Genomic DNA, 25,920 nt, shown 5'->3' with positions numbered 1-25,920 from the left:
GGGAAGCAGGCCCTGCTAGGGAAACAGGGGAACTGACCAACACTCTCGGGGACTTTCCATTCACCATTATCTGGAACCACACCTTTCATGTAAGTCCACAAAGCTTTACTATATTCATATTTCACTGATGTTTAATAGGAATATGCAGAACATTATATTATCTAATTGTGTTATCCACATTGTTACATTTGTATTTCAGTATATTCTATATAGCATTCAAGACTTTTAAATTAAAATAACTGACCATATAATTGCTGTCTTTAGAAGACTCTGTTTAGTTATTATATAGTTACAACATTGTTTAGATAATCTACTAGTTGTTCTTTTGGCTTATTGTTTGGGGCTACTTTTGCTTATTAGGCATTTTTTATTTATTTATTTATTTATTTAATTATATTTTTGCCTGTTTTGGAAAAATTTATAGTTGATATAGTTCATAACAAGGGTCAAGATCATCCAGTCGGAAGAAGAGGCAGAATATTATTACATATGAAAGTATATGCTAAGATAGAACGTATGGATGTGGGTTATGTGGTACTTATTGCAGGGTATTGTGTTTTGCTCTTCAGTACAAAGACAAACTATTTTATTGGGAATTAATGATGAACTGTAGTGTTTTAAACAATTCCTATTATAAAGTACAACTTTAAAAGGGTTACAAAATGTGTATGATAACCAATTTTTAATAAATAAAAAATACTGCCAATATATTGATTTCTCCCAGAAATAAAATAATAGCTGTCAATTACCTTACTATGCAACCATCTACTTATGTCCTGCCTGCTGTAACAGTGGACAAGAGATGGTCCACTGCATTAAAAAAAATAAATGAGTCAAACTAGGGTAATAATAGTAATATGATATAATAATAAAATAGTAATGGAAATAAAAAAAATTTAGATATTACAAATATGATATTTCCATCACAAAATGCAAATTGATAATTTCAGATGGAAGTAATGTCATAAGATTAGCTGGTAGCAGAGAACATTTAGTTAAATGCTCATAGATACACCGTTGTGTTCAATAACAACAACCAATAAGATGATATTTATTTATTATTTATTACCAGTTATTTATATAGCGCACGCACATTCCACAGCGCTTTACAGAGATTTGGCCATTCACATCTGTCCCTGCCCCAGTGGAGCTTACCATCTATATTCCCTACCACTTGTACACACACATACAGACTAGGGTTAAGTTTTGTTGGGACCAATTAACCTACCAGTATATTTTTGGAGTGTGGGAGGAAATGCACGCAAACACAGGGAGAATATACAAACTCCACACAGTTAGGACCATAGGGGGAATCGAACCCATGAACTTAGTACTGTGAGGCAGTAATGCTAACCATTACACCATCTGTGCTGCCCAGACAGTTTTCATTCTCTAGACATGTGCTCTGATTGGGCACTATGGATTACATACAGTAAATACCCCTGAATCACTATTTACAGATCATGCACAGACTCAGTTATTGTGTTACATATTACATTTGATCCTAAGAGATACTGTGTATAGAATTTTATACTCCCGGGAGTTTTTTTCATGTTTTTGCATGTTTATTTAAAATCAGGTATATGATCTTATATTAAAGATTAATTTATATTACAATCCTTGAATTGTGTTCATGGGCGCCGCCTACTATTCTTGTTTTTAATCTCTGTTTATGTTGGAAGTTTGGCAATACTTCCAGTGGGTATGCTGCCATTGTACACAAGAAGGGGAGTTAATCACACACCATCACTGGCACTGGGGTAAAATATCTTTCTCTTACAAGTTTTCATTCTCTAGACATGCGCTCTGATTGCGCGCTATGGATTACATACAGTAAATACCCCTGAATCACTATTTACAGATCATGCACAGACTCAGTTACTGTGTTACATATTACATTCCAAGTGTCCCTTCTTAAAAGTACTGCACTAGTTCTAGCTGTAATAAATACTAGCAGAGTGTTGGGTAGATCTCAGGAGGAAGCGATGAAAAAGGAAAGTAGAGACTATAGCATCAGACAGTACTGGAAAGACATACAGTAAGACAACATGGTAAGTGGGAAGGAATTATGACAGGTAGTAGGAAAGTGGATAAAATAGGGAAATTAAACGTTAGTGAAATTATACAAAATATACAGTATGATGTCTTTTTTTGTTATAAAGCACCAAAACAGTATGTTCTACAACCCAGTACAATAAGGGAGACAAAGTAAAAACCACCTGTTGATTACAATACAGGAACATAAATTGAAATAGGAGACGTGAGGGACCTTTACACTAGAGGTTACAAACATAACAACTGTTGTGGTATTACAAGCCTGAGGATGCTGGGACTTATAGTACAGCTGGAGAGTCTCGGGATGTAGACCTAAAAGGAATAAAAACAATGGGAACATAAAGTCATAGGAATAAAATTACTTAGTATAATGACATTTCACTCTCGCCCTTCACATTTCACTAAAGACACTGACTTTTTCTAGTTTAGATATATGTTTGCAGTGGCCCCACAATTACATCTTATAATATAGAGCCCCACGTACAGTTATTTACAGTTTTCAGCATCATACATTATGTCTCTCCCATGCCTACATAGGATATATTTTAGGTCATCTTTCATGTCTGTGGATACTTACTGATTTAAAGTTGGCATTGGTGCGGTAAATACAGAATTGGGGGCAATCACATAAAGCTCTGTTTAAAATGCCTGAGATGTTTCCCTGAAGAAGAGGGACCTGCTAAGGACAGATGCCTCGTGGGAGAAGAGGCCACTTCCTGGAGCCTCATGACAGCTGCACTCCCCGCAGCACTGTTCTTAGAATACATCCCCACATTCCAGGGTTAGACATAATTCTGCAAAGACTAAAATATAGTATGCTCTATTTTACTTCCATCATCTTAGACACCAGTTGTCACTAGGCGGGAGGCAACATAACTCTGGCTTTTTTTGTTGTCAACATAGCAAGCCAGGCCAGTAGGGGATTTGGTAAACTCCCATAAACCTTTCTCAAATAAAGCATGAAGACTAATAGAGAGATGACAGACATTTATGGAAAGTACAAATACATGAGATGCAACATGTCCATCTGATGGGCCTGTAAGAGCCCGGATCTCCTGTTATTGAAACATGTACAATATTTAATAAACCTATGCAAATTCAAATATTAATTTTCCACTGATAATGGCTATAAACTACACAATAATTGATATATTCATTTAGTAATGAAGGAGGCCCATTATGCCTTGCAACGACCAGGGTGTCCTTCTGCGGAATGGGTATGATATACCACCGGCCACACGGCCGGCGGTTCGATTCCCGTCAGCGGCAGCCCGACAGGAGCAGAGTGCGAAGCAGCGGAAGCTCGACAGCGCTGGAAATCCCGATCGTGGCTAGGTAAGTATCTGCTAACCTAACCCCCCTAACCCTAACTCTCCTTAGGGGTACCTAACCCTAACTTCCCCCCCAAGTGCCTAACCTTAATCCCCCCTCTAAGTGCCTAACCCTAACCACCCCTTTCCCCGCTGCCTTAACCTAAGTCCCCCGGGGGGGTGCCTAACTCTAAGTCCCCCCCAGGGGTGCCTAACCCTCCCTCCCCCTAGCCTAACCCTAACCCTCCCGGGGGGGGGGCCTAACCCTAAGTCCCCCCCGGGAGCCCTAAACCTAACCCTCCCCTCCGCGGCTGTCCGCTCGCGGCACCCGGCATCACTACGATCGTGATGCCAGGCGCCGGTCTCCCGGCATCGGGGAAATGCGGGCGTCTACATCTAGACGCCCGGCATTTCACCCATGCCAGGATAAGACAGTCGGGAAGCCGGCTGCCGGTATTTAGGCAGTCGGCTTCCCGATTGCTTCCCCCTTCTGCTAAACCTTGCCTTGCATCTCTTGCCTTAAAACACTGCACTGTATTTTCTCACATGACCTGGTGAGCTGTGATATATTTAAATGCAATTAATTGTATTGTTTTACTGTAAAATTATGCTGAATCACTGAGTATGCAAATCAAAGCAGCCCATACATGATGGCGGGATAGACCCATTGTGGTGGTCATATGGCCATACCAGTGATTGTTTCTCTGAGGATGAGGATAGCATTTGGGCAAAACATAGACAGGGTCACATTTTTCAGAATTATGCCCACTTTTCCCCCTCTATTCACCCTCCAGCAAGTTTACACAGCATCATAAGAATTAGCATGCAATATATGATATCTTTTGAACATATGATTTAACAATAGAATATCCTAACAGTGACAGCAATGGGGTCGTTCCATCGGGGGTGCATGCACGGCAGATGGTGCGACCCAGCAGACAACGCCATAAAGGTGAATGGTGCAGGTGAACGATGTATCGGGCAGTTGGACACACCGGATCGTGCAGTGTGTACTGCCTGCCCGATATATCGTTCCATCAGACCATCGGGCGTCGGATTGGCATGTCAGGTAATGTGTACCCGGCTTAATACTTGAGGACTGGAGTTCAGAAACCCTGGTATAATATATAGGGGCCTATTTATTAATATTGATATATTTCCCCTCATTATACGTCACAAAGAATGTAATTATGCAGTATTTATCAATGTCTTTCCAACCGCTGTCCTGGTGAAGACCCCACAACTCAGTCTCTTGCAATTGCGAAATACATCACTATGTTTTCATCATGTGTATACAGCCAGTTTATTATCAATTATTATCATACAGGCAGTTTATTAATATTATCATACAGCTAGATTATTATTAATTAACATTTATTTTGAGTGTCCATGACACAAGTAAGAGTATTGGGTAACATTCCCATTTCGTATTTACTACTGTTTTAACATACTCCTTGCCATGATTTCCATAAAAGTATTATTTAACTTATGAGTTGTTAATAAAAAATTTTTTTACGATTAGTCCAGGCTATTAAATTAAGGAAGATCTATATAATTGCGGAAGATTACTATATATATCTTTGTTGCTGCTAAGGCTAGCCATGGTCGATGGAGGTGCAAAGGAGGAGCTGTAGGGTCACAGGGGAGGAATCTGGAAAGATCCCTCTCTGACATGTCGACTGTGGAAAGAAGCCAAAGTCATCTAAAGCCTGTAAGCTCAGAAAAATAGTATTTTCAGAGCTTGATAAAATTGACAAGCCACTCACTGCCATCAGTTCTGAACTGCAGTAAAATTGCAATCTTTAACTTCAATATCTCTCTGAAAAGCAACGAAAGATGTCGAAATGGCGATTTGTCGCATGTTTTTCAATAAACTGACAATAATGTAGATGCCCCATAGACAGACACCCACCCATATTTACTAAAGTGCAGGTTTTTAGAAGTTGCCCATAGCAACAAATCAGATTGTAGCTATTATATTCTAGAAGGTGCTAGATATGAAATGATTGGTTGCTATGAGCAACATCTCCAATTTAAAAAACCTTCATTTTAGTAAATAACCCAGAAATTGAAAGGTACTGGGAGGAAATTTGGCGATTGCTGTTCAATACTAAGGTTTTTTTGTTTTTTCAATATCTTGTAAAACATATTTTGTATAGAAAGAAAGTAGTACAAAATGACAAAAACATGCGTCACTAAACTAAAAAAAAAGAAGCAAACATTGGTCAAGACTTTTGGGAGTTTAAAGTGACACTATGGCTGACTCCAAAGGCCACTATACACATGGGGCCTGATTCAGAGTTGGGAATAGAGTGAGATATCTCTCTCAACTGTGAACCTGAACAAACCATATTGCAATGCAAGGGGTGTAAATACATACATTTTTTTACATGTGGGGTAAATACTGGCTGATTTTGCATGTAGCCCACAAATACTGCAAGGCTTTATTATTACTCTACAATATAGATGTCAGTTGGAAACACTCCTCCCAAATCTAAATCTCTCTGCACATTTTAAATCTGTCCCACCTGCAGTGCAGCATGGTTTTACCAAGATGATCAGTTGAGAGAGATATCTCTCTCTATTCCCAAGTCTGAATCAGGCCCATGATCAGACACCATAAGAAATATAAATCTTTCCAAATGCGATTGAATCATTTTCAGTTTTGTAGTAGAAGTCCTGCGCGTCAGATACAAACACTGTAGGACTCATTTATGTGTTGCATCTGTAACAGTGGTTTACAGGCATCCCTACAAAATGTTTTACGACCATGAATTGGATCTGTCACCATTATAAAGTCTCATAGATTAGACAGACACGCTGCTTTCTTATCCAGCTATTATGAGTGCCTAGCCATCTATGAGAATTCCACAAGACTGGCCTCATCAGAGGCGCCAGAGATTACTGGGCCCTTTGTCAGTGCAGATATTGTCATTCAGTATGAGGGAGGATGTGTACAGCCGCTCTGCATTCATCACTTACTGCCAGGCACATTACACCCAGCTCACATATTGGCAAACTGTCACCTTTAGCACTAAAACATCTTCAATTTTTTTTATTTTTCATACATATAATTCAAGATATTCTAACTAAATGGGTTCTGGTGGACAACACAGGAAGTCTGAGAGGTTAGCAGACCTCATGGGCGCAGGGTGTACAGTGCTGCACATTGACCCCTGCTTCCGGCTGGGCATACACTGCGCACTCTGCATTCATTCATGATAGTTACCTCTCTGCGGGCTTCACAGAAATCACTGGGAACCATTTTGTCGAAGATCTGTGCATGCACAATACTGAAATCACAGGGAAAATGCTGTTGGTGCCATTTTCCTAGAGATCAGCACATGAGCAATAGACTCTAGCACAGTCCCAGAGTCTACTCGAGACATGCGCCGGCGAGAGAGGAGGGGCCCTCACACGGACCCCCTCCTCTATTAAACCACTCTTTTCTTTATACATCTTTGTTGCAGTCGACCTAAAAAGCACCTCTCTGCGCGCCAGGTACAGTGAGACTTTGTTAGCGCCATAGTTGTATCACATTGCGACTTGGATGCATTTTTGTTGAAAAAAGACGCCCAACGATATCAGAGTAGCACGGGACCTGGCGGCTCACTCACGCCAGGCAAGTCACATTGCATGGTGTATTGAGGCCAGATGTATGAGGACTCATCTGTATAAATGTCTTTATCTGCCTGGTGAGGTTTGCACCACCTTCTCTCCTGATCAGGGCATTGACAGTCTGTGCTTTGTGTACATCAGCTGGGATGTGTTTGTAGGAGTTCCAAGTCATTAGATCACCAATACATTCTGTACAGAACGTGTGTATGCAGTGTGTGGCTGCAGTTCCATTTCATATAAGAATCCAGTGACATCATCACTTCTCTCCAGATATAACAGAAATGTAGGAGCATATGCTAACATGCTGTAAGATATGGGTGGGCAATTAACGACCCCCTCTTATTGCCCACCCCTGTTGTAAGATGATCCTAGGTGCCAATGATCTCTAGGAACCTGCTCTTGCATGTTTTTACACTTGCTTTTACGGAACCCAGAATAAGTTGTGACTTACCTAATGAGGGGGAAAACATGTCAATAAAGAAAGAAAATGTAAAAATAAATGTGGTTTTAAAAAGTCACAAACACATAGTTTATAAAAATGTATACAATTTATACACTGATGAAAGGGTATATACTGTATGTTTGACAAATCAATAAATGCTATTAGTCAAATAATATATTTAAGGTAATATGTTACTTATACTTATTAATGCCAGGAGCAGATTCAAGGCTAAGGGGATCATGGCTAATTGTATGTCCCTAGTGTATTCCTTGAATAATAATAATAATAATAATAATAATAATAATAATAATAAATTATTATTATTACTATTATTATTATTATTATTATTATTATAATTATTATATACATTTAAAGAAAATGTTGGGAATATCTAGAAGAGTATTGTGTACTAAGAAAGTAATTACACCATGTTCCCCCCCACCAGTACTTTCTATCAGAGTTAATAGCCTACATATGATACACATAACATTGTTCTCGGGCTGGCAGAGGCATAGAGCTTACACTGGGTGTAGTAATAACATGGAACTGGCAGAGCTGCATTGTGTCCAGTCACTCAGATGGGGATTACAGGAGGTGACTGCAGACAAGTTCTGGTTGCCCAGCCTGTGTGTGCTGGTGCTGAGCTTGCACTTTGTGTTATGGACACAGGCAGGGCACCACTGTTGGTGTTCCTAGACACTCTACAAAAACACAAGACCATGATGGCTCTGTACAGGTGGGTGTGTGTCTCTCACAGAAATTCTTAGCATTACACTGAAGGGATAGTAAAATTTAGGGAAAACCACCAACTATATTTTTAATTGTAGATATATTTCCAGGATGTATAGTAATAATTTCACTTTGCAAATAACATCACGTTACACTGTTTTTGCATTATTTCACTCAAACTTCTACTGTACAATTACTGTTTAGTGTAAAAGGTCTCCATGATATATATTTATATAAGTTAGAACAGTGGTTTTGTTGTTGAGTCACAAATTGTCTGCACCTGAATAACACTAATATATATATATACTCATACAGTAGGTGGACCTTGAGTCTGACCTGCAGCAGTACAGCTGTTGTTACTCAGCCAGATCAGCCTCGGGCTGACAGGACATGCAGGGACTTCTAGTTCACCAGCCTCTGTAAAGCACATTGCCTGCATCTGGTTATTACCTCCATACATACATAATAAGAAGAGTGGCCACAGATGCAGTACATTCAATAATCTCTGGTTTATGCTTTTTTTTTATATCAAATCATTTTTTGGGTCAGACAACGCATTGGGATTCTGTATTTTAGATCTGCAAGAACAGTTATAATGAAGTGAGTAGAATTCAGAGGTAACTCTGTTGTTTCTCCAGTGCAGAGCATCCTGTCATTACCCAGGCTGGGGAAATGCATATTTAAAATATTTTAAAGACACATGCTGCTTATTTTAGGCCAGCTTATCTTGTGGATGGTGATAAAGAATTGTTCTAAATTTGTTTAGCTATTGGTGGAATGTGTGCAGGACAAGCTGGCTGAACTAAAATAACAGACTGCCCAATGATATAATGCAGATGGATATAATGCAGGCACTATTAATGGATTAACACATCAGTTTATTACAAAAAAAAAAAATCACACAAAAACAATTTATATTGCAATACAAGGGGTGCCCATATATTTATTGTTTTTGCATGCATGATAAATACTGTCTGCTTTTGCATGTAGCACACAAATTGTAGCTCTCATCTACTGGTCAGCTTAATTTTTTATACTGCAATTTAGACTTCAGTTTAGACTTTTGACCTTTTCTCAAATCTAGCGGTGCGTACACACGGTATGATCAGTCAGCGATAACGATATCACTGATTGATTGTCCTGCACCATCCCGGTGTGCTGGATGATCGCTATCGTTCATCCACCACACCACCAATGACGGGCAAGCGATCGCGGGTCCCTATGTATCCTGGTCGATATCGACCAGGTTGGCCTGAATGCACGGGCGATGGTCGATATCGTTATCGTCCATACGTGCCAGTGCATCGCTGGTTGTTTGTGGGTTGGTAGGCACCAAATAATTAACGATCTTAATGATAACGATATGGTCGATATCGTTATCGTTCATATCGTGCATTTTTATCATACCGTGTGTACGCACCATTACTCTCCTCTGCACATTACACATCTCCCCACCTGTAGGGTAACATGGTTTTAGCAAGGTGCAAAGTTAAGGGCCTGATACGCCTGCCATTTCACCGACCCCCTGATCGAGCCAAAACCGCCGATCCACCGTTTAGAAATGTTGACTGGCGGCCATCAATGATCGCCGATCCTTTGAAAGAATGCAGATTTTCTGATCATAATCATGTTTTCATCTATATAGTGAAATTCATCATGTTTGATTTCACTAATGCCCTAACCAGGCATCTGGGGATCGGGAATTGCGGAAGTCTGTCGCTAGTTTATGGGGGCCTTTGCTTTTTTGCTTTGTTCCTAACTCAGAATCAGCATCACAATGTGAAGTAGTTAACAACAGCATGGTGAATTTGTTATTCTTTTAAATTATTTCCAACTAAAGAGAAGCACTTTGTAGTAGAGACATTTGCAGAAAATAATAATAAACTCCCCATTTATCTATAATATTCTGGAGAAAAAAAAATATATACAGGTATATATTTATTTTTAAAAAACCTTTTATCCGTTATATCGAATTTAAGAGTACTATAATAAGCAAAGCATGAAAAATGTACTTCTACTATATATAAATAAATTGGGCTGGGCATGGGCGTATATATATATATATATATATATATATATATCTCATAGGTGCAAGGGGTGCAGGTTCTATGGGGCCCAGAGCTGTGAGGGGCCCAATTTCCTTGTCAAAGTTACATGTGTCATATGCATTTTTCACAATTGGTGGTACATAGGGGCCCTTATCAACTTTTGCTATGGGGCCTTCAAATACCTAGTTATGCCCCTGGGGCTGTGATACCCTCAGAGACAACACTCAATAAGAAGGTGGGGCACTACCAGTGCTGTCGAAAATTACCATACTATACATAGTCAGATGCACTAACCTTCCAACTGGAATTTACCTTCCATCATAAACAACAATGGTTTTTGGCTCATACATACCGTACTGAGATTTGCACCTAATTTGCTTAATCCAAACTAACTTAGTGGCCTTTAAAATCGTAGCAACCTTTAGTTACTGAAAGCTACTAAAAGTCTTTCAAGTGTTACTTTAATCTAGGGATGTGCAGGCTCGGATAGGTTCGAGTTTGCACGTTGAGTTCGGATTTTTCCCTCCAAAAAAACGGAACTCAGAAAGAGGCTAAACATCATCTTACATGGACGAACATCATCATTCCTGGAGCGGCCAGGGGGCGTTTTTTTCAAAATTACGTTCGCATTTTTTGTTCGCTCATTCAGACATAGAGGCGTCAACAGACCGCAAAGAGCGAACGTACGGCAGTCCTACATTTTCCTGCCATCCCCTATGGGGCTAGGAGGTTAAATGCATAATTCAAAGGCAATGCCAGAGTTCATACCCCACTTCGCCCATTGCTGGTAGCACAGAATAAAAATATATATCAAAAGGGTTTTCCTTTTGTCATTTTTACATATAAAAGCAATAGCATATAGTAGGTATAGGTTGTATAATGTCAGTTTACTCCACGGCACCTCCCCCAGTATGTTTTCTGTCTTCTATGTTTTGTTAATGTAAACCTAACATGGCATTAACAGGACAGGTATTGCATGTACAAATACCAACAAAATACTTGATAAATAGGTTACCCCATGAATAGGCCCTAAAACCTCAAACAACGCACTTTATTTATCAGGAGGGATCAGGTCTAAGACTGCACAATTACTGGGCTGGCAGATTCATCACTTAATGCCATATTTTCTCTTTTATTAATAGTTTATACATTTTTTTTTATTTTATATATTTTTTTATATGCATCTGAACTGCTACTGAAGGTATTGTTGTGTTGCGGCACATACATATTGGCCTGTTATGTTTAAGCTGATCTTATTTCTGACAGCAAGGAATATAATGTTCCACTAAGCAGTTTGATGTCATGTTTTAGATAAGGAAAGCCGTCATAGACATACCAGAGGAATAACTGTCTGTGAGGAACTATCGTCATACTCTTAAAGACAGCTGCAGTCTATTGTAGATAGTACCAAAGATACAAACACAGTAAGTATTTCATTCTCTAAATTCCTCTTCCAAGTTATTTTTATGTACTTTCCATTCTAATCCAGCAATGATCTGACATAAAGGATGTCATGAAAAACTCTATTCATGTGCAGTCTGTATTTATCTCGGGTGTCATAGGAATCAGTATTGCCAGAGCTCCACCGGATAGGAAACCAATACAGGATCTTTACAATATAGAATGTTTACAATATATATCGTTCCAATACGCATCGGAACGATATATCATACGATGAATTATATAGTGTGTACCCAGCTTAAGTATGTATAAATTCACAATATCATCAGGGTCCACAACATAAGTGTTCTCAGTAGAGTATAAGGAATGGTGTCATTTCATGGGGAATAATCTGTTTTAAGACCACATGTGTTTTAAGAACACATTTCACTAGAAAGCACTGTCTTCATCTCTTATCTATAGTGCTGCTCACTTCACAGTATTCTATCCACCTCAGAATCACATCATAATGAACATTTACAACGCATGAATAGTACAATGGACCTCATTCAGAGTCGCTAGCAAAATGCGAGCGCTCGCTCTGAATGAGGGCGGCCGCTTCTTCTTTAAAATCCGTCCTCCTGGCCGCTTGCTAAACTGTGGGTGACCACCCACAGCTTTAGCGAGTGAACAGGTGATGGTCGCGATGGTCGAGACTATCGTGACCATTGGGGCTTGCGACGAGACCCTTGGGGTCGGGCAGGGGCAGAACTATGGGAGACAACGGAGGCGCCTGCCGCCCGGGCTCCAGGTCTGAAGGGGGCACCTCCTCCATTGTCCACAACATATCCTCCCATCTTAGGGCAGTAACTGTGCACCCAGAGTGTAACATCATGGCCACCTAATACATGGCACTCCTTCCCGGCACCTGAGAAGCCACCATACACTAGTGGAGAGATCCATGTCAGAGCATCAGCTGCTGCCTTCATCTATCTATAGCTTGTCTGCATGCACATTTCACAGTGTCAATTGCACACTGTGACAGGGGGGGGGGGGGGCACCAAATTATAACTTGCCTCCGGGGGTCTGGTATGAACTTACGCCACTGGGGGCAGGTCTCATTTCCCGCAAACCCCAGGTAGCTTCCTGCTCTAACAGAGCAGGAAGCTACCTACTGACATCACTGCTGATGTCAGTAGGGCCGCCTACAAATGGCAGGCATTCCTTCAGGAACACCTCCGTTTGTCCAGCCAACCCCCCTCCCCGCCTACAAAAACTTTTGTAGTGAGCCCCGGAGCGAGTGAATTTGTCACTTGCTTCGGGGCTAGCGCTTGCGCACTGCTGGTTTTGCTTTTTAAATGATTTGCTACTTAAATGAATGCTACTTTAAAACATCGGCAAGACTCGCAGGGAAGTCACTGATGCCTGCAATTTGGAGGCTATTATATTTATCCTTATATCGCAAATTGTGACATGCGTAATAATAATAATATGTGATCTGACATAAAGGATGTCATGAAAAACTCTATTCATGTGCAGTCTGTATTTATCTCGGGTGTCACAAGATTCAGTATTGTCAGAGCTCCACTGGATAGGAAACCAATACAGGATGTTTACAATATAGAATGTTTACAATATATATCGTTCCGATCCGTATCAGAACGATATATCATATGATGAATTGTGTAGTGTGTACCCAGCTTAAGTATGTATAAATTCACAATATCAGCAGGGTCCACAGCATCAGTGTTCTCAGTAGAGTATAAGAATGGTGTAATTTCATGGGGGTTAATCTGTTTTAAGACCACAGGTGGTTTTAAAAACACATTTCACTAGAGGGCACTGGGCCTGATTCAGAGCTGAACGCTCTGACCAGAGCGCTCGCTCTGAATCAGGGCCCTCCTCCATGAAAATGGAGCGTCCTCCTGGACGCTCGTATAGCTGTGGGTGACCACCCACAGCTATAGCGAGCGTCCATGATGATAGTTGCGATGGTCTTTGAACAGAACCCTGCGGTAGAGTCTCGCTTCTGCAAGCCCAGGAGTGATTTTGGCTCTATCATTACTGATGTCAGTGGGGCCGGCTTCAGACGGTAGGCGTTCCCATGGGAATGCCTCCGTCTGGCAGCCACGCCCCCGGCACGCCCACCAAAGGGGGCGTGCTGTCAATCAACATCGACAGCACGCCCCCTTTGGTGCGAGACCCGGAGCGATGGAGAGCCCGTCGCTCGCCGGGTCTCGCGTATGCGCACAACGGAACTCCCTCCGTTGTGCGCATGCGCAGTGGGGGAACATCGACCTGCTTGCGAGCGTACTGCCGCTCACGAGTGGGTCTGAATGACCCCCACTGTCTTCATCTCTTATCTATAGTGCTGCTCACTTTACAGTATTCTATCCACCTCAGAATCACATCATAAGGAACATTTACAACGCATGAATAGTACAATATCCACACTAAGGGGTAAATGTAACAGCCTGCGAATTCCAGGTATCCGCCACTTCTCAGGGAGTCTGGACTCTGGCTGTTGTTTTAAAGTAGCAATCATTTAGAAGGCAAAACCAACCTGGTTTTGCCTTTTAAATGATTGCTACTTTAAAACATCGGCCAGACTCGCAGGGAAGTCACTGATGCCTGCAATTTGGAGGCTATTATAGTAGTTACTGAACAAGGAAAGATTGTGGTGTCTGTTTACTAAGCCTTTGATGGAGATAAAGTGGACGGAGATAAAGTTCCAGCAAACCAGCTCCTAACTGTCATTTTTCAAACACAGCCTGTGACATGACAGTTAGAAGCTGATTGGCTAGTAAATAGACCACTAATTGTCTATTCATTAATATGCAGCAACAATTGTAGTGTCAGTTAGAGTGAAAGAGAAGAGAAATGAATAGACTGTTATAATTAATTCTTTACAGTAAGAGGTTATGATTGTCTGCTAATATAATCTTTGCTTACAGATCCTAGATACTAGAGAGATCCTAGAGACAATAAGGAGGACGAGTGAGGGCAGCCGTATACACACGCTCCCTGGACAGAGAAGGTAGGATCGTGTTTATCTGATGTAACCACTGCATATGTGGAGCAGCCTGTATTGCATCAATTTGCTAACATGCAGAAATGGAAGTTAAAGATCACAGTGAATTCAGTGTTTTCACTGGAGATAGGGCTTCTCCTTATCTAACAGGTGCTACGGACTTGCTGTCATAATTAACAAAGATTGCAGAGGTCCAAGTGACGCCATAATATTCCTTGTCAGGTTGGCGATAGCAGGAAATATTCAATGAAACATTTTTTGTTTATTTTAATAAAGCAATTTTTCAAATTGGAATGTTATGAAAAAATTGTAAATTGTAAAAAAAATATTGTTTATATATTTAGTAATGCTATTTTTGAGTCAGGGCTTCTAATTCCACTGCATATGTGTGAACCGGCAAGCCGGGTCATAGATTCAACAAGACTGGCCTGGCAAAGTGATAAATCTACTATTACTACTGCTATCCAGTTTTGCTGGGCAGCTGAGTCTCATTTAGCTACTTTGGAAATATATTTATTATACATTTCGATTATATCAGATTTTCTTATTGCTGCGATAAGCAGTAATTGAAAACCTGTCAGTCAGTCTGGTTGTTGTGTTTTTTTAGTTACAAATGTGTAAAAACTGCCCCCACCAACAAAGCCTTATCTTGGATTAAATATATTCAGCTCCTCAAGCTCTTGATTTGCTACTAGAAGCTCTTAAAGAGAAATCTCTTTTTACGTTTATTAGTAGTATTTTTATAAAGACACAGAATACGCAATTAAGTCTGCTCCACCTGCCTTGTTATGCAGTGATAGTGAATGGAATGGCTGAGGCTTGTGAATTGCATATTTTAACGATGTTCCTACAGCATGAAATCTCTAAACATTACAATATAAATGGTTTCCAGTAAATTCAAAGTAGGCAGCATACTCATCAATAACGGTTCAGCCTATAAAATGCCTGCTTCCATTTTAGATAACAGGTGCACTTTAAATACTACGGACCCCATTTAGATTTATGACAAACCCCAGATAGAGTAGACATTTTTGCATTTCTCTTTTTTTGTATGCAATGAATTCCAGCTTCTCTTGCACATATCACACAAACACTGGGCAGCACTATGCTATTTCTGTGATTTATTGGTCCATTCATTATTAACCTGGCGGCCCCCAATAATTAAGTATCTAACTCGCTGCAAGCATTAGCAGTGGACACAAATTCACTGGAGCAATTCAACATTGCTCTGGTGCAGAGACAGCTGACCCGAAAATCACCTGTCTCCACGATGTCCTTCACTGCTGCTTCCGTAGCTATGAAACTTAGCACTGCACACTCTGGCTCTGCGGTGCTCGTGCATATGCATGAACTGGTCTTCAGCAGGCACACAAAGCTCCAGCGTCCGAGAGGATCCCTCTGCGCAACCCGGCTTCTTCACATAGGGAGGTAGCAGGGGTGCGGGAGAAAACATCATCTTAAGATGGCGAATACTGCTGCAGTCAAGCTCTGAAAATATTGTATTTTCGGAGCTTGATGAATTTATTTTCCCATACGCGAGTATGGGGACTGCGGGACAGATCGGGGCTGAAAGGTAAGCAGGAGATATCAGTGATATCTCCTGCGTTACCTTTATAATGAATGGTCCCAATACTTAATTTCTACAAAAGTAGGCGAAAATTATAATTTTCACCTGCTTTTGTAGAAATTAAGTAGAGATGTGCGGGTTCAGTTTTACTCGGATTTACTCGGATATGTTCGGATCTTAAAAACTGCATTTTACTGGCTACTGGCTATCACGTGTTTTGGATAGCCAATAAAATAAATCTGAACTAGTCCAAACTTGCGGTAATTTTGGCGAAAAGAGTAAATCCATGTAAAACCGAACCCGCACATGTCTAAAATTAAGTGATGATGAATGGACTCCTTAGGGTTGAGGTGGCTCCCCATGCCTTCTTCGCTATTTCACATTTAAAATTTGCCCATCCTGCAGTGTAGCATGGTATTGCCAAGCTGCAAAGCTGTATTTACTTTTAATTAATGAATCTCAATATTGTTAACTAGCGTATACTACAAATCTCTAGATAAAAATAATTACCTTTTAGGTAGGAAAAATAATTTTATAATTATATTATGGGGGTCCAAATTAGTGTATAATGTTATTAAGCAAACAATATTATTATTACATTAAAGAGGCATTATTAATATTATTATTATTATTATTATTATTATTTTTAAATTAAGTAATGTTGTCAATAATATTTGAGTGTTCATGTGAGCAGTATTCATTTATGATGGGGCAGAACTTTTTTTTCTGTGCTGAAACAAAAATGCATCAGCAATACATGGAGACGATTCAATTCATTGCAATGTTAAATAGCTTCGGGAAGGAGTTCCCAGAGCTACTCAATTGACTGTGCTGTAAACTCCCGACTAGATGATTTCTGCTCATGCCCTCCTAAGGTGCGAGCAGAAATCTGACTAAACTAGGGTCGCAATGCTGGTTTCCGGCTTAGCGCATGTGCTAACAGCATCACGGCCGGCACACCCAGCTTAAGGCGCAGTAGCCGGCATCTCCCGACTATGTGCAGAGCACAGCCCATTCAGTTGAATAGCTGTGGGAACTTCTTCCCGGTGCTATTCAAATTGCACTAAATTGAATCGTCCCCAATGTGTATTGTAAGTACTAAGTTATTGCTTCAAGAATTGGAAAAGGTCTTAAAACACTGTTATTTACTCCTTAAGATGGCAGACAACGTCATGAAGTTATCTAAGGCTGCTAATAATGAAAAAAGGATTGAAGCTGATCTACCTTTACCACCTCCTCCGGAATCATCACATCCATCAATGACAGTAACTGGAACACAAGAACAAAGTTTTATGCCTCCACCGCCCCCAAAAGAATCATTTTCCAAGTTCTATGAGCAGCGGCAAGTAAATGAGTTAAAAAGACTTTATCGCCACATGCATCCAGAACTAAGGAAGAATTTGGAGCATGTTGTGACAACAGACATTTCTGAATTGTTAAGTACTGATGAACCTAATCAACTAGGTTCAGTCAATCTGGATGCAGTGCTACCTGGTGAGGTACAATCCATGCGTTGGATCTTTGAGAACTGGAATTTGGATAGCATTGGTGAACACCAAGGTAGTAGAAAACTGACTGAAGAAGAGGATGTACTTGGTGGCAATGTTAAAAATACATCTCGTATATTTCAAGGCCAGACATGCATTGATGGCAACAGGTCCTCCTCTGCAGTGCTTGGAAATGATCAAACAAAAGGTGATGTGAAGACAGCTTTGTGGTTATTTGAAACACAGCCCCTTCATTCATTAAATAAAACCTATCCTGAGGACACAGACATTCAGGAAGCAGTTTTGAAAGATCCTATTGAAAAAGGTGATGTGAAGGGCACCAAAGTCCTCTTTGAGACTCAATCTTTAGATGAAGTTGGCCGCTGTAACTCTGTGGAAGAACATAGCATTCTGCAGCTTAAATCTGAAATTCAAGAACTGAAGGGAGATGTGAGCAAAACCATAAAACTTTTTCAGACTGAGCCTCTGTGTGCGATTAGAGATACAACTGGAAATATCCATGAAATTAAATCTATTTGTAGAGAGGAAACACAGAGCAATAGTGTAAATACATCAAGATGGTTGTTTGAAACTCAGCCTTTGGACACCATTCACAAGGATACCTCAAATATTCAGCTTATTAGAGGCATTTCTTTGGAAGAGATAGCAAAGGGGGGTGTGAATGCAGCCAAATGGATATTTGAAACTCAACCCTTGGACACAATAAAAGAACACATAGAAGAAGGAATATTCCAGGCATCTGTGGACACTGTCCAAGGAGTAGATGTGAGCAAGCAAAGTAGTATATTTGACCAGCAATCTCTTGACTCCATTAACAGTAACAACAGCAGTAGAATCACTACTGAAGATGTACTTTCTGGTGACGTGAAGTCCACTCTGTGGCTATTTGAAACACAACCAATGGAAACACTCAAAGGCAATTTTGAAGTTGGTCAGTTAAAAAAGGTTGAGCTATTAAACGAAGAAAAGGGGGATGTTAAACAAAGGAAACACATTTTTGAGACATGTTCATTAGATAGATTGTCCAACAAAGAAGATGAATCAAGAGAACAATATGAGATAGATGCAAAAGAAATTGTAAAGGGAGATGTGAAGTTATTTAAAAACCTGTTTGAAACACTTCCCTTGGATAGCATTAAAAACAACAGGAGTGTTCATGTCTCTAAACAAGATGACATAAAGTTGGGGAGTGTAAAGGCAAATCAAACTTTGTTTGAAACCATACCGCTTTATGCTATCGAAGACAGTTTGGGCAATTACCACGAAGTCACATCTGTCAGTCGGGAACAAGTAATAAGTGGAGATGTGAAAAATTACCAATGGATGTTTGAAACAAAACCATTAGATCAATGTAATGACAGTATTCACAAAGTGGATATCATTAAAGGAATTACAAAGCAAGAGGTTGTATCTGGTGATGTGGCAACAGCCAGGTGGCTCTTTGAAACGCAACCTGTTGATGTCATTCATCAAGAAAAGAACGAAACGTGCACAACTCAGAAAGAAGTCTTACAAAAAGGTGATGTTAAGAATTGTCGATGGCTGTTTGAAACCCAACCTATTGACATGTTATATGATAAATCTGAGAAAAGCCAAGAAAAGGAAACTCTTGTTCAAGGTAATGTTAAATCTTACACTTGGATGTTCGAAAGCCAACCATTAGATTCCATAAGAGACTCAGAAGAACATTATATAAAAATGAACATTGCTTCTCAAGATAATTTGGAAGGTGTTAATGTAAAAACTACCAAACACCTTTTTGAGACTGAACCTTTGGACAGCATTTCCTCTACTAGCGAATTAAAAAAGATGATTAGGTATTCAAGCAGAGTTGAAATCCAATCAGGTGAAGTCTCCAGGGTGAAGGAGATTTTTGAATCTAAACCAAAAGAGTGTGTATCGAAAGCAGATATTACAACAGAAGAAAACATACAGGCTGGTTCTGTAAATAAATTCACTTGGCTTTTTGAAAACTGTGCAATGGACTCTATGAAAATAAACAAGGAAAGTTTTCAAGAAGTACCCCCCGAAAACACGATACAAGGTGGGGATGTTGGAGGGAAAAAATTTATATTTGAAACATATTCATTGGATCAAATCCACCAGGAATCCCAAAGTAAAGACATCAGCAAAGTCCAAGAATCTCTCACCAGAGGAGACATGAAGTCCTGTACTATGCTTTTTGAAACCAAGCCCCTATATGCTATCCAAGACCAAGGAGGGGACTATCATGAGGTCACATCAGTAAAGAAGGAGGAAATTCAGAAAGGGGATGTGAGTGGTGCAAAATGGCTGTTTGAAACAAAACCTCTTGACAGAATCAATAAGGATGAGGAAGTTTTTGTCATCAGAGCTGTGACACAAGAAGATATCGAGAAAGGCTGTGTCAAGGCTGCACGGTGGAGATTTGAGACAGAACCATTGGATTCTATCACCGATATTGGAAAGAACATCAGGAGAACTGTTGACAATATTCAAAAGGGTGATATCCAGCTAAACAAGCAGCTATTTGAATCACAACAAGTGAACCAGAAGAAGTATGTCAGGCTGGTTAGTGTCAGTGATGTACAAAAGGGAAATGTTAGGACTTCAACGTGGCTCTTTGAAAATCAACCTATTGATTGTTTAAAAGGAGAGGATCAAGAGCATTGTGGTATTATAAAAGTTCAAAGGGAAGATAATCAAAAAGGAGATGTTAAGAGATGCACTTGGTTATTTGAGTCTCAACCACTAGATAGCTTGAAAGATACTGAAAGACCAGCCACTCCTGAAACCATGGAAGATATTCCCAAGGCTAATGTGAAAAGCACCACTTGGCTATTTGAAAGCACAGCTCTAGATGAATTTGACCATAAGCACTCAGCTAGCATTGAACAAAGAGAAATAAATGTAAAAGATACCCTTAACGCCTTCTTTTCCTGCCACATAATTCAGCATGCAGGAATTGTCATAGAAAATATCAATGGTAAGACTGTAAACATGATAAAGTATCACTTATCGACACAGACAACTGCTGACATTCAAAAGGAAGAAACTGTGGGTGGCAACTTGCAAAGAATATTATTACAGCTACTCCACAGAGCTGATGTCGAACCCCACAGTCTACTGGTGGAAGAAAACAGTAGTGGACAACTTAATATAACCAAGCTGAATCTATTGGATCTAGTTCAGTCAGCAGGTCAGGAAGAAGAATATGTCACAGATGACATAGCTAAAGTTTTCAGAATATTGTCAAATGAAGATGATTGCATGAAGACTGGTATTATAATGGAGGAATCTGCAACAGGTTCTGTGAAAATTATTATCTATTCAATATCATCATACTGTACATTTAGTGTGGCTCATGATGATACTGTCAAAGGGGATGTCAAATCTACAATTGGAAGTCTCCTCGCTTGCAGCCAAGAAAGCAAACCAAAGGTCTCAGTAACACGTGAGCAAAATGAGAAAGGAAATGTCCATTTGTACAAAAGCTGCATTGAAAAAGGAGATTTAGGATACTTGAAAAGTCTCCAAGCAGAATCAGAAATAGAAGCTCTTACACTTTTTCAGAGCGAACCTGTAGGTGTAGAGTTAAAAAAGGAACAGCATAAACAGCCAGTTAACCAAAGCAGCACAGGTTCAGAATGTGTGTATGTTACTTCCAACCCTGTGCTCCATCCCTTACAGCCTCAATTAAATGTGAAAGGCTGCATTGTGGTTGATACTACAATAGACACAAAGACCCAGAAAGCTTCACTTGGATGCAAAGTAGAAAAAAAGGACATCACTGTGAGTAACACAATGCAAAGCAACACTACATTACAGAAATCCACAGCCAGCAAACAGACATCTGGAGAACAGGAGAGCTCTACATTTCTTAAAGAGTGTCACGTTGGAAGTCCCACCTCTAGTATGGTTCAGAGCAATTCTGCCAGTAGCACTGATTTACAAGCTGCACTGTTGGATCTAAAACAAGCCACAGCCGAAGCTAAGAGCATTCAACAACAGGCACAATGCAAGATGCAGAAAAGTACCCAGGAAATTCAACTTTCCAGTATGGAAGCACAAGGAAACACTGTGAAACCAGTTCAAGCTAAATTATATCAAGAACATGCCAATGCCAAGCATACAACCAGTGTCATGACCAAAGTTCAAGACACACAGTCATCTTATGCAAGTCTTCAGAAATCTACGACGTCCACCAAACAGGTCAGTGTTTCTGAGGAGGAGAAAGCTACACAGGAGCGTAATCAGATATCTAGGGCAGAAAATAGCAGTATAAAAGATGGTGTTGAGTTCCCCAAACAAGCAAAAAACTATTTAAATCCCTTTGTTGACTGTGAATATAAAACACAAGTAGAGCAAGAAGAAAGAGATCAGGATATTGTCAGGGGAGATGTAAAGGGAGCGATCAGAGCACTGCAGTGTGCTTCAACAGAGCAGAAAGAAGTAGAAAAGGAAGAAGTTGTAAGAGGTAATTTAACATCTGCCCTTCAATCTCTCCAAAAGTCTAACGTAAATGTATCAAAGGGTGACTTTAAAGCAGCCATGATATACAGGAACGCAGGGCAGTCTTACGTGGCATGTAAAAGGAAAACTGATGAGCAGCAGTTGAAAGATCAGGCTATGGTAAAGTCAGTTCAACCTTTTGATAATGACTCTCCTCCTTCTCCAGCTGCTGTGACTGTGCAAGAAAGATGCCAACCTCCAAACACAAGTCATGTAGAAGCAACAAAAGATGACTCTACAAAGGTGAATGATCCTGCAGCATTGACTCCTGATTCTGTAGCAGAGGCAAGTGAAAAGCTTCTAGAGAAGACCCCTGCTTTAAGCACATCCCAAATGCCACAAAGACAAAAGCCAGCCCTGCCCCCAAAACCAAAGCACTTGCTACCAAGTACAGGTCCCCCTCCACGGCACAAAGCTAAGACTCCCATGACCTTACCATCATCCCCATCTTCTAATCCTATGACTCCAACTGATGAAAAGCATTATAAAACACTAACAGATCCAGACAACATGTCCATACAGGTCCCATCTACACATGATGCCGCACCTAAACCAACTTACATTTACCCATCTGCCAACACGACTGGAAAATCTGAAAAAGAAATGCTTATTCACAATGCCCATGTGATATGCAATGAAAGGCGTATGGTTACCTCTGAAAATCAAACTTCCCAGGACGAATGGACAATCCAAGCCACTAAAAACCAAGAAGACTCCTTAAGTGAATGTCGTACTACACCAACCAATGACTTAAAGACTTGCACAGCACCATTAGCACAAGAGAGGCAAATGGCAGAAGAATATATGTATAAAAAGGCATTGTGCCAAAATTTAAATAGTAAAGAGGAAGCACCAATGAAGCCAGTTGTCACTGTGACAGAATCCAGAAACAGTTTTAATCCCAATATTAGCACGGGCGTGGTCATGAGAGTCAAGAAGAAAAGGGAAACGGAAGATGAAAGGCGCAAAAGATTATCGGTACACAGGGATGAAATAATGAAAGACAATCTTAAGGCAGCAACCGATATTTTTGAGAATTTGAGAAAACAAGACGAGCTTCAGATGATTTTGAAAAAAGTAAAAGAATTAGAAGAAGAGACTAAAAACGTGGATGTGAAGTCCATGAGGGGTTTATTTGAGACTGTTCCGGATTGGATGGGAAGCACTAAAGAAAGAGCGACCCCTCTTCAGAAGCAGAAGGAAAGCCACAAAGATGACAAACTGGAGCCGCTAAAGGAGGAAGCAGAAAGTGTATCATCTGTAGAACTTGCCTTCGAGGACCTAGAAAAGGCAAGTGCTGAAATCAAACACTTGAAAGAGCAGACATTGGCAAGACTGTTAGATATCGAAGAAACGATTAAGAAAGCACTCTTCTCCGTTTCAAATTTAAAATCAGATTCTGACATTGCAGGTCTTTCTTGTCTCTTCCGTGAGTCTCTTGGAACATCTACTGCAACCAATAACATCAGAAAAATTAGCATTGTTTCCAGTAAAGCAAAACCCGAGAAACCAACTCAACTTTTTGAACAGAAGTATAGTGACGCAGTGAATAATCAAGAAACAACAGAGAATAAGAAAACAGAACTGGAGGTGGCCAGTACTTCCAGTCGCCTTTCTCCTACATCCCCATCGTTCATTACCATAGAATCTGCTGCCAGAAAACCAACACAACAGAATGGTAACTGTTTACCTTCAGCTGCGATTTCAAACCAAAATGAACACACGTCTCAAAATTTGCTAAGTAATCACAAACAAGGCCTGACTGGTAATGGACAGAAGGGACTAAATCCACAAGAGTGCTCAGATCCTTACAACCAATGGAGTACTTCATGTGACAACGGGCGATGCGCTTCAGCCGAGTTACTCGGCATTGCTGCAGTTCATGATCAAAGTGTGTACCCCAACTCACCATCAAGTCCCAATTCTCAGCGGCAAAAAAGTGTTCTTGAGTTGAAAACTGGACCTGATAGTCCCAAAGTTATTGGAACAACTATTGTGACTGAAAAATATGAAGAATCCGATCAGTATGGCAACAAAACTATAAGGTCCAAAACATCTACCACAGTTACAAAACAATCGGACACTCAGAGTTCCTCAACCTTTCAGTTTGTATCTGCTCCACCACGTTATGAAGTGACTGCTTCTCCTCTTCTTAGGAGACATTTGGTATCATCAGTGGAAAACTCCAGCAGCAAAGCAAATGAGACTGGGGTTGTATTCGTTACTTTTGGAAATTCCAAACCAGCCAAAAAATAATGTTTTAGTAAAGAGCCCAAAAACACATTGTTTCTAAACCGGATATTACTGGCAGCAATATGCATGACTACGAGATTAGGATATTTGACTTGATCTGGACAATTGGTACCCACTGATGAGGTTCTGGTCCATATACAGCCATTAGGAATATTAGAGAAAAGCAATGTGTATTACATGCAGTTTGATCAATGAAATGAAGAAACACAACAATTAGTGTAAGATAGAATTTATTGTACATATATTCTGTTTGAAAAGGCTGTTATGCAGAGAGCGAGCTGGATGCCATCTTAATGTTGTCTTTTAAGCAATTAATGTGAAAGAATGAACTTAAGAGGACTCTGAACACGTCTTAGTAGATGTCATCCATCTTTTGGGGACAATAACTAATTTTTTTCATTGTCTTTGCTTCTTCTGAGTAAATGATGCCAATCCTGGATTTTATCAATACCGTATAGATGTTTCTATAGGAGTAGTCACAAGCTCAAAGTGCAGTTCCTTATGGACAAAATGTAAATTTCTATTGTCAAAGCACATTCCTTGGAATGACACTCGGGAGAAGGGAAGTAGTCCTTTCTTCAGCTATGTATTGTTATTGTAATGTTATCCACCATACACAGGGTTCTATTTATAGAATCCCATCTTACTCCATGCAATGGTGTACATAGGGTAAAATCTGCACACATAGGGCCTCATTCAGATGTGCACGTTAACGCATGCATTACCCTGACTGTGTGCACAAATGCGCTGTTGCATACGGGACCGATGGTATCAGAAATGGCAAGGGAAAACCATGGCGTCCCTGGGTGGGGACTGGGAGGTGGCCTGAACTAAGCACAAAAAAAATCTGTTGCGTGAAAGAGACTATGTTCTTAGACGTTCTTAGACGCACAGCCACAGAGGCCTTGTTCAGATGGAGACACGGTACCTGCCATAGGGCTGGTGCAAGTGTTGACGGTGTGCACGATGGTGCACTGATGGTGATGCGGCAAGAATCACCGGTGGTGTTATAGCCCAGATACTGAAAGTGGGCGTCTCAGTGCTTGCTCACTCAGGTGAATGCTAGTACACGAGGGGAAGGCTGTAAGTAGCATTTGCATAAGATCGCTGCATTGACTCCACAGACATACGCACCAGTTACTGGAACTGCTCGCAACTCTGAATCAGGCCCAAAATTTTTTATTTAAAAAAAAAAAAGGACTGCGGCTCTGTGACTTGTGGAATAAAAATCCTCCTTAAGAGAAATGACAATTTTAGAACAAAACACTCAATAACATGATATTTGTCTTCACTTTATCCTATTCTAAGATTTTTGTATGATTTTTGTAGAGTTTTATTCATTTACATTTATAGGAACATGATTTACCATAGCATTACTTTCCTCACTAAATTCTTTTATATCCCTTATGCATCACTGTCTGTGACAATGTCTGCATTTTTATTGTTGCATAATAAACACACATATTTGCATTAAACATGTTGTCGTTA

The 25,920-nt window shown here is 40.2% G+C and overlaps 1 protein-coding gene across 2 annotated transcripts; it reads left to right on the top strand.

Moving 5' to 3' along the window:
- On the top strand, positions 1 to 25,907 carry XIRP1 (xin actin binding repeat containing 1). 2 transcript variants are annotated; one of them, XM_088446427.1, is made up of 4 exons: positions 1 to 89; positions 11,514 to 11,626; positions 14,537 to 14,619; positions 17,338 to 25,907. In XM_088446427.1, the coding sequence occupies exon 4, from the start codon at positions 17,338 to 17,340 to the stop codon at positions 24,433 to 24,435; it is 7,098 nt and encodes a 2,365-aa protein (XP_088302553.1). In that variant the 5' UTR covers positions 1 to 89; positions 11,514 to 11,626; positions 14,537 to 14,619; the 3' UTR covers positions 24,436 to 25,907. The 2 variants fall into 2 exon arrangements, with proteins under 2 accessions (XP_088302553.1, XP_088302554.1); XM_088446428.1 differs by lacking the exon at positions 11,514 to 11,626.
- The last annotated feature ends 13 nt before the right edge of the window (positions 25,908 to 25,920 follow it).

The sequence above is a fragment of the Taudactylus pleione genome, unplaced genomic scaffold, assembly GCF_031769625.1.
Source record: "Taudactylus pleione unplaced genomic scaffold, aTauple2 ptg000398l, whole genome shotgun sequence".
Taxonomy (NCBI): Eukaryota; Metazoa; Chordata; class Amphibia; order Anura; family Myobatrachidae; genus Taudactylus; species Taudactylus pleione.
This window is presented reverse-complemented; position numbering and strand designations above follow the sequence as displayed.

Bases quoted from the DNA above. Each gene is read 5' to 3' on its own strand.
- XIRP1 (XM_088446428.1), top strand. From the start codon at position 17,338: ATGGCAGACAACGTCATGAAGTTATCTAAGGCTGCTAATAATGAAAAA.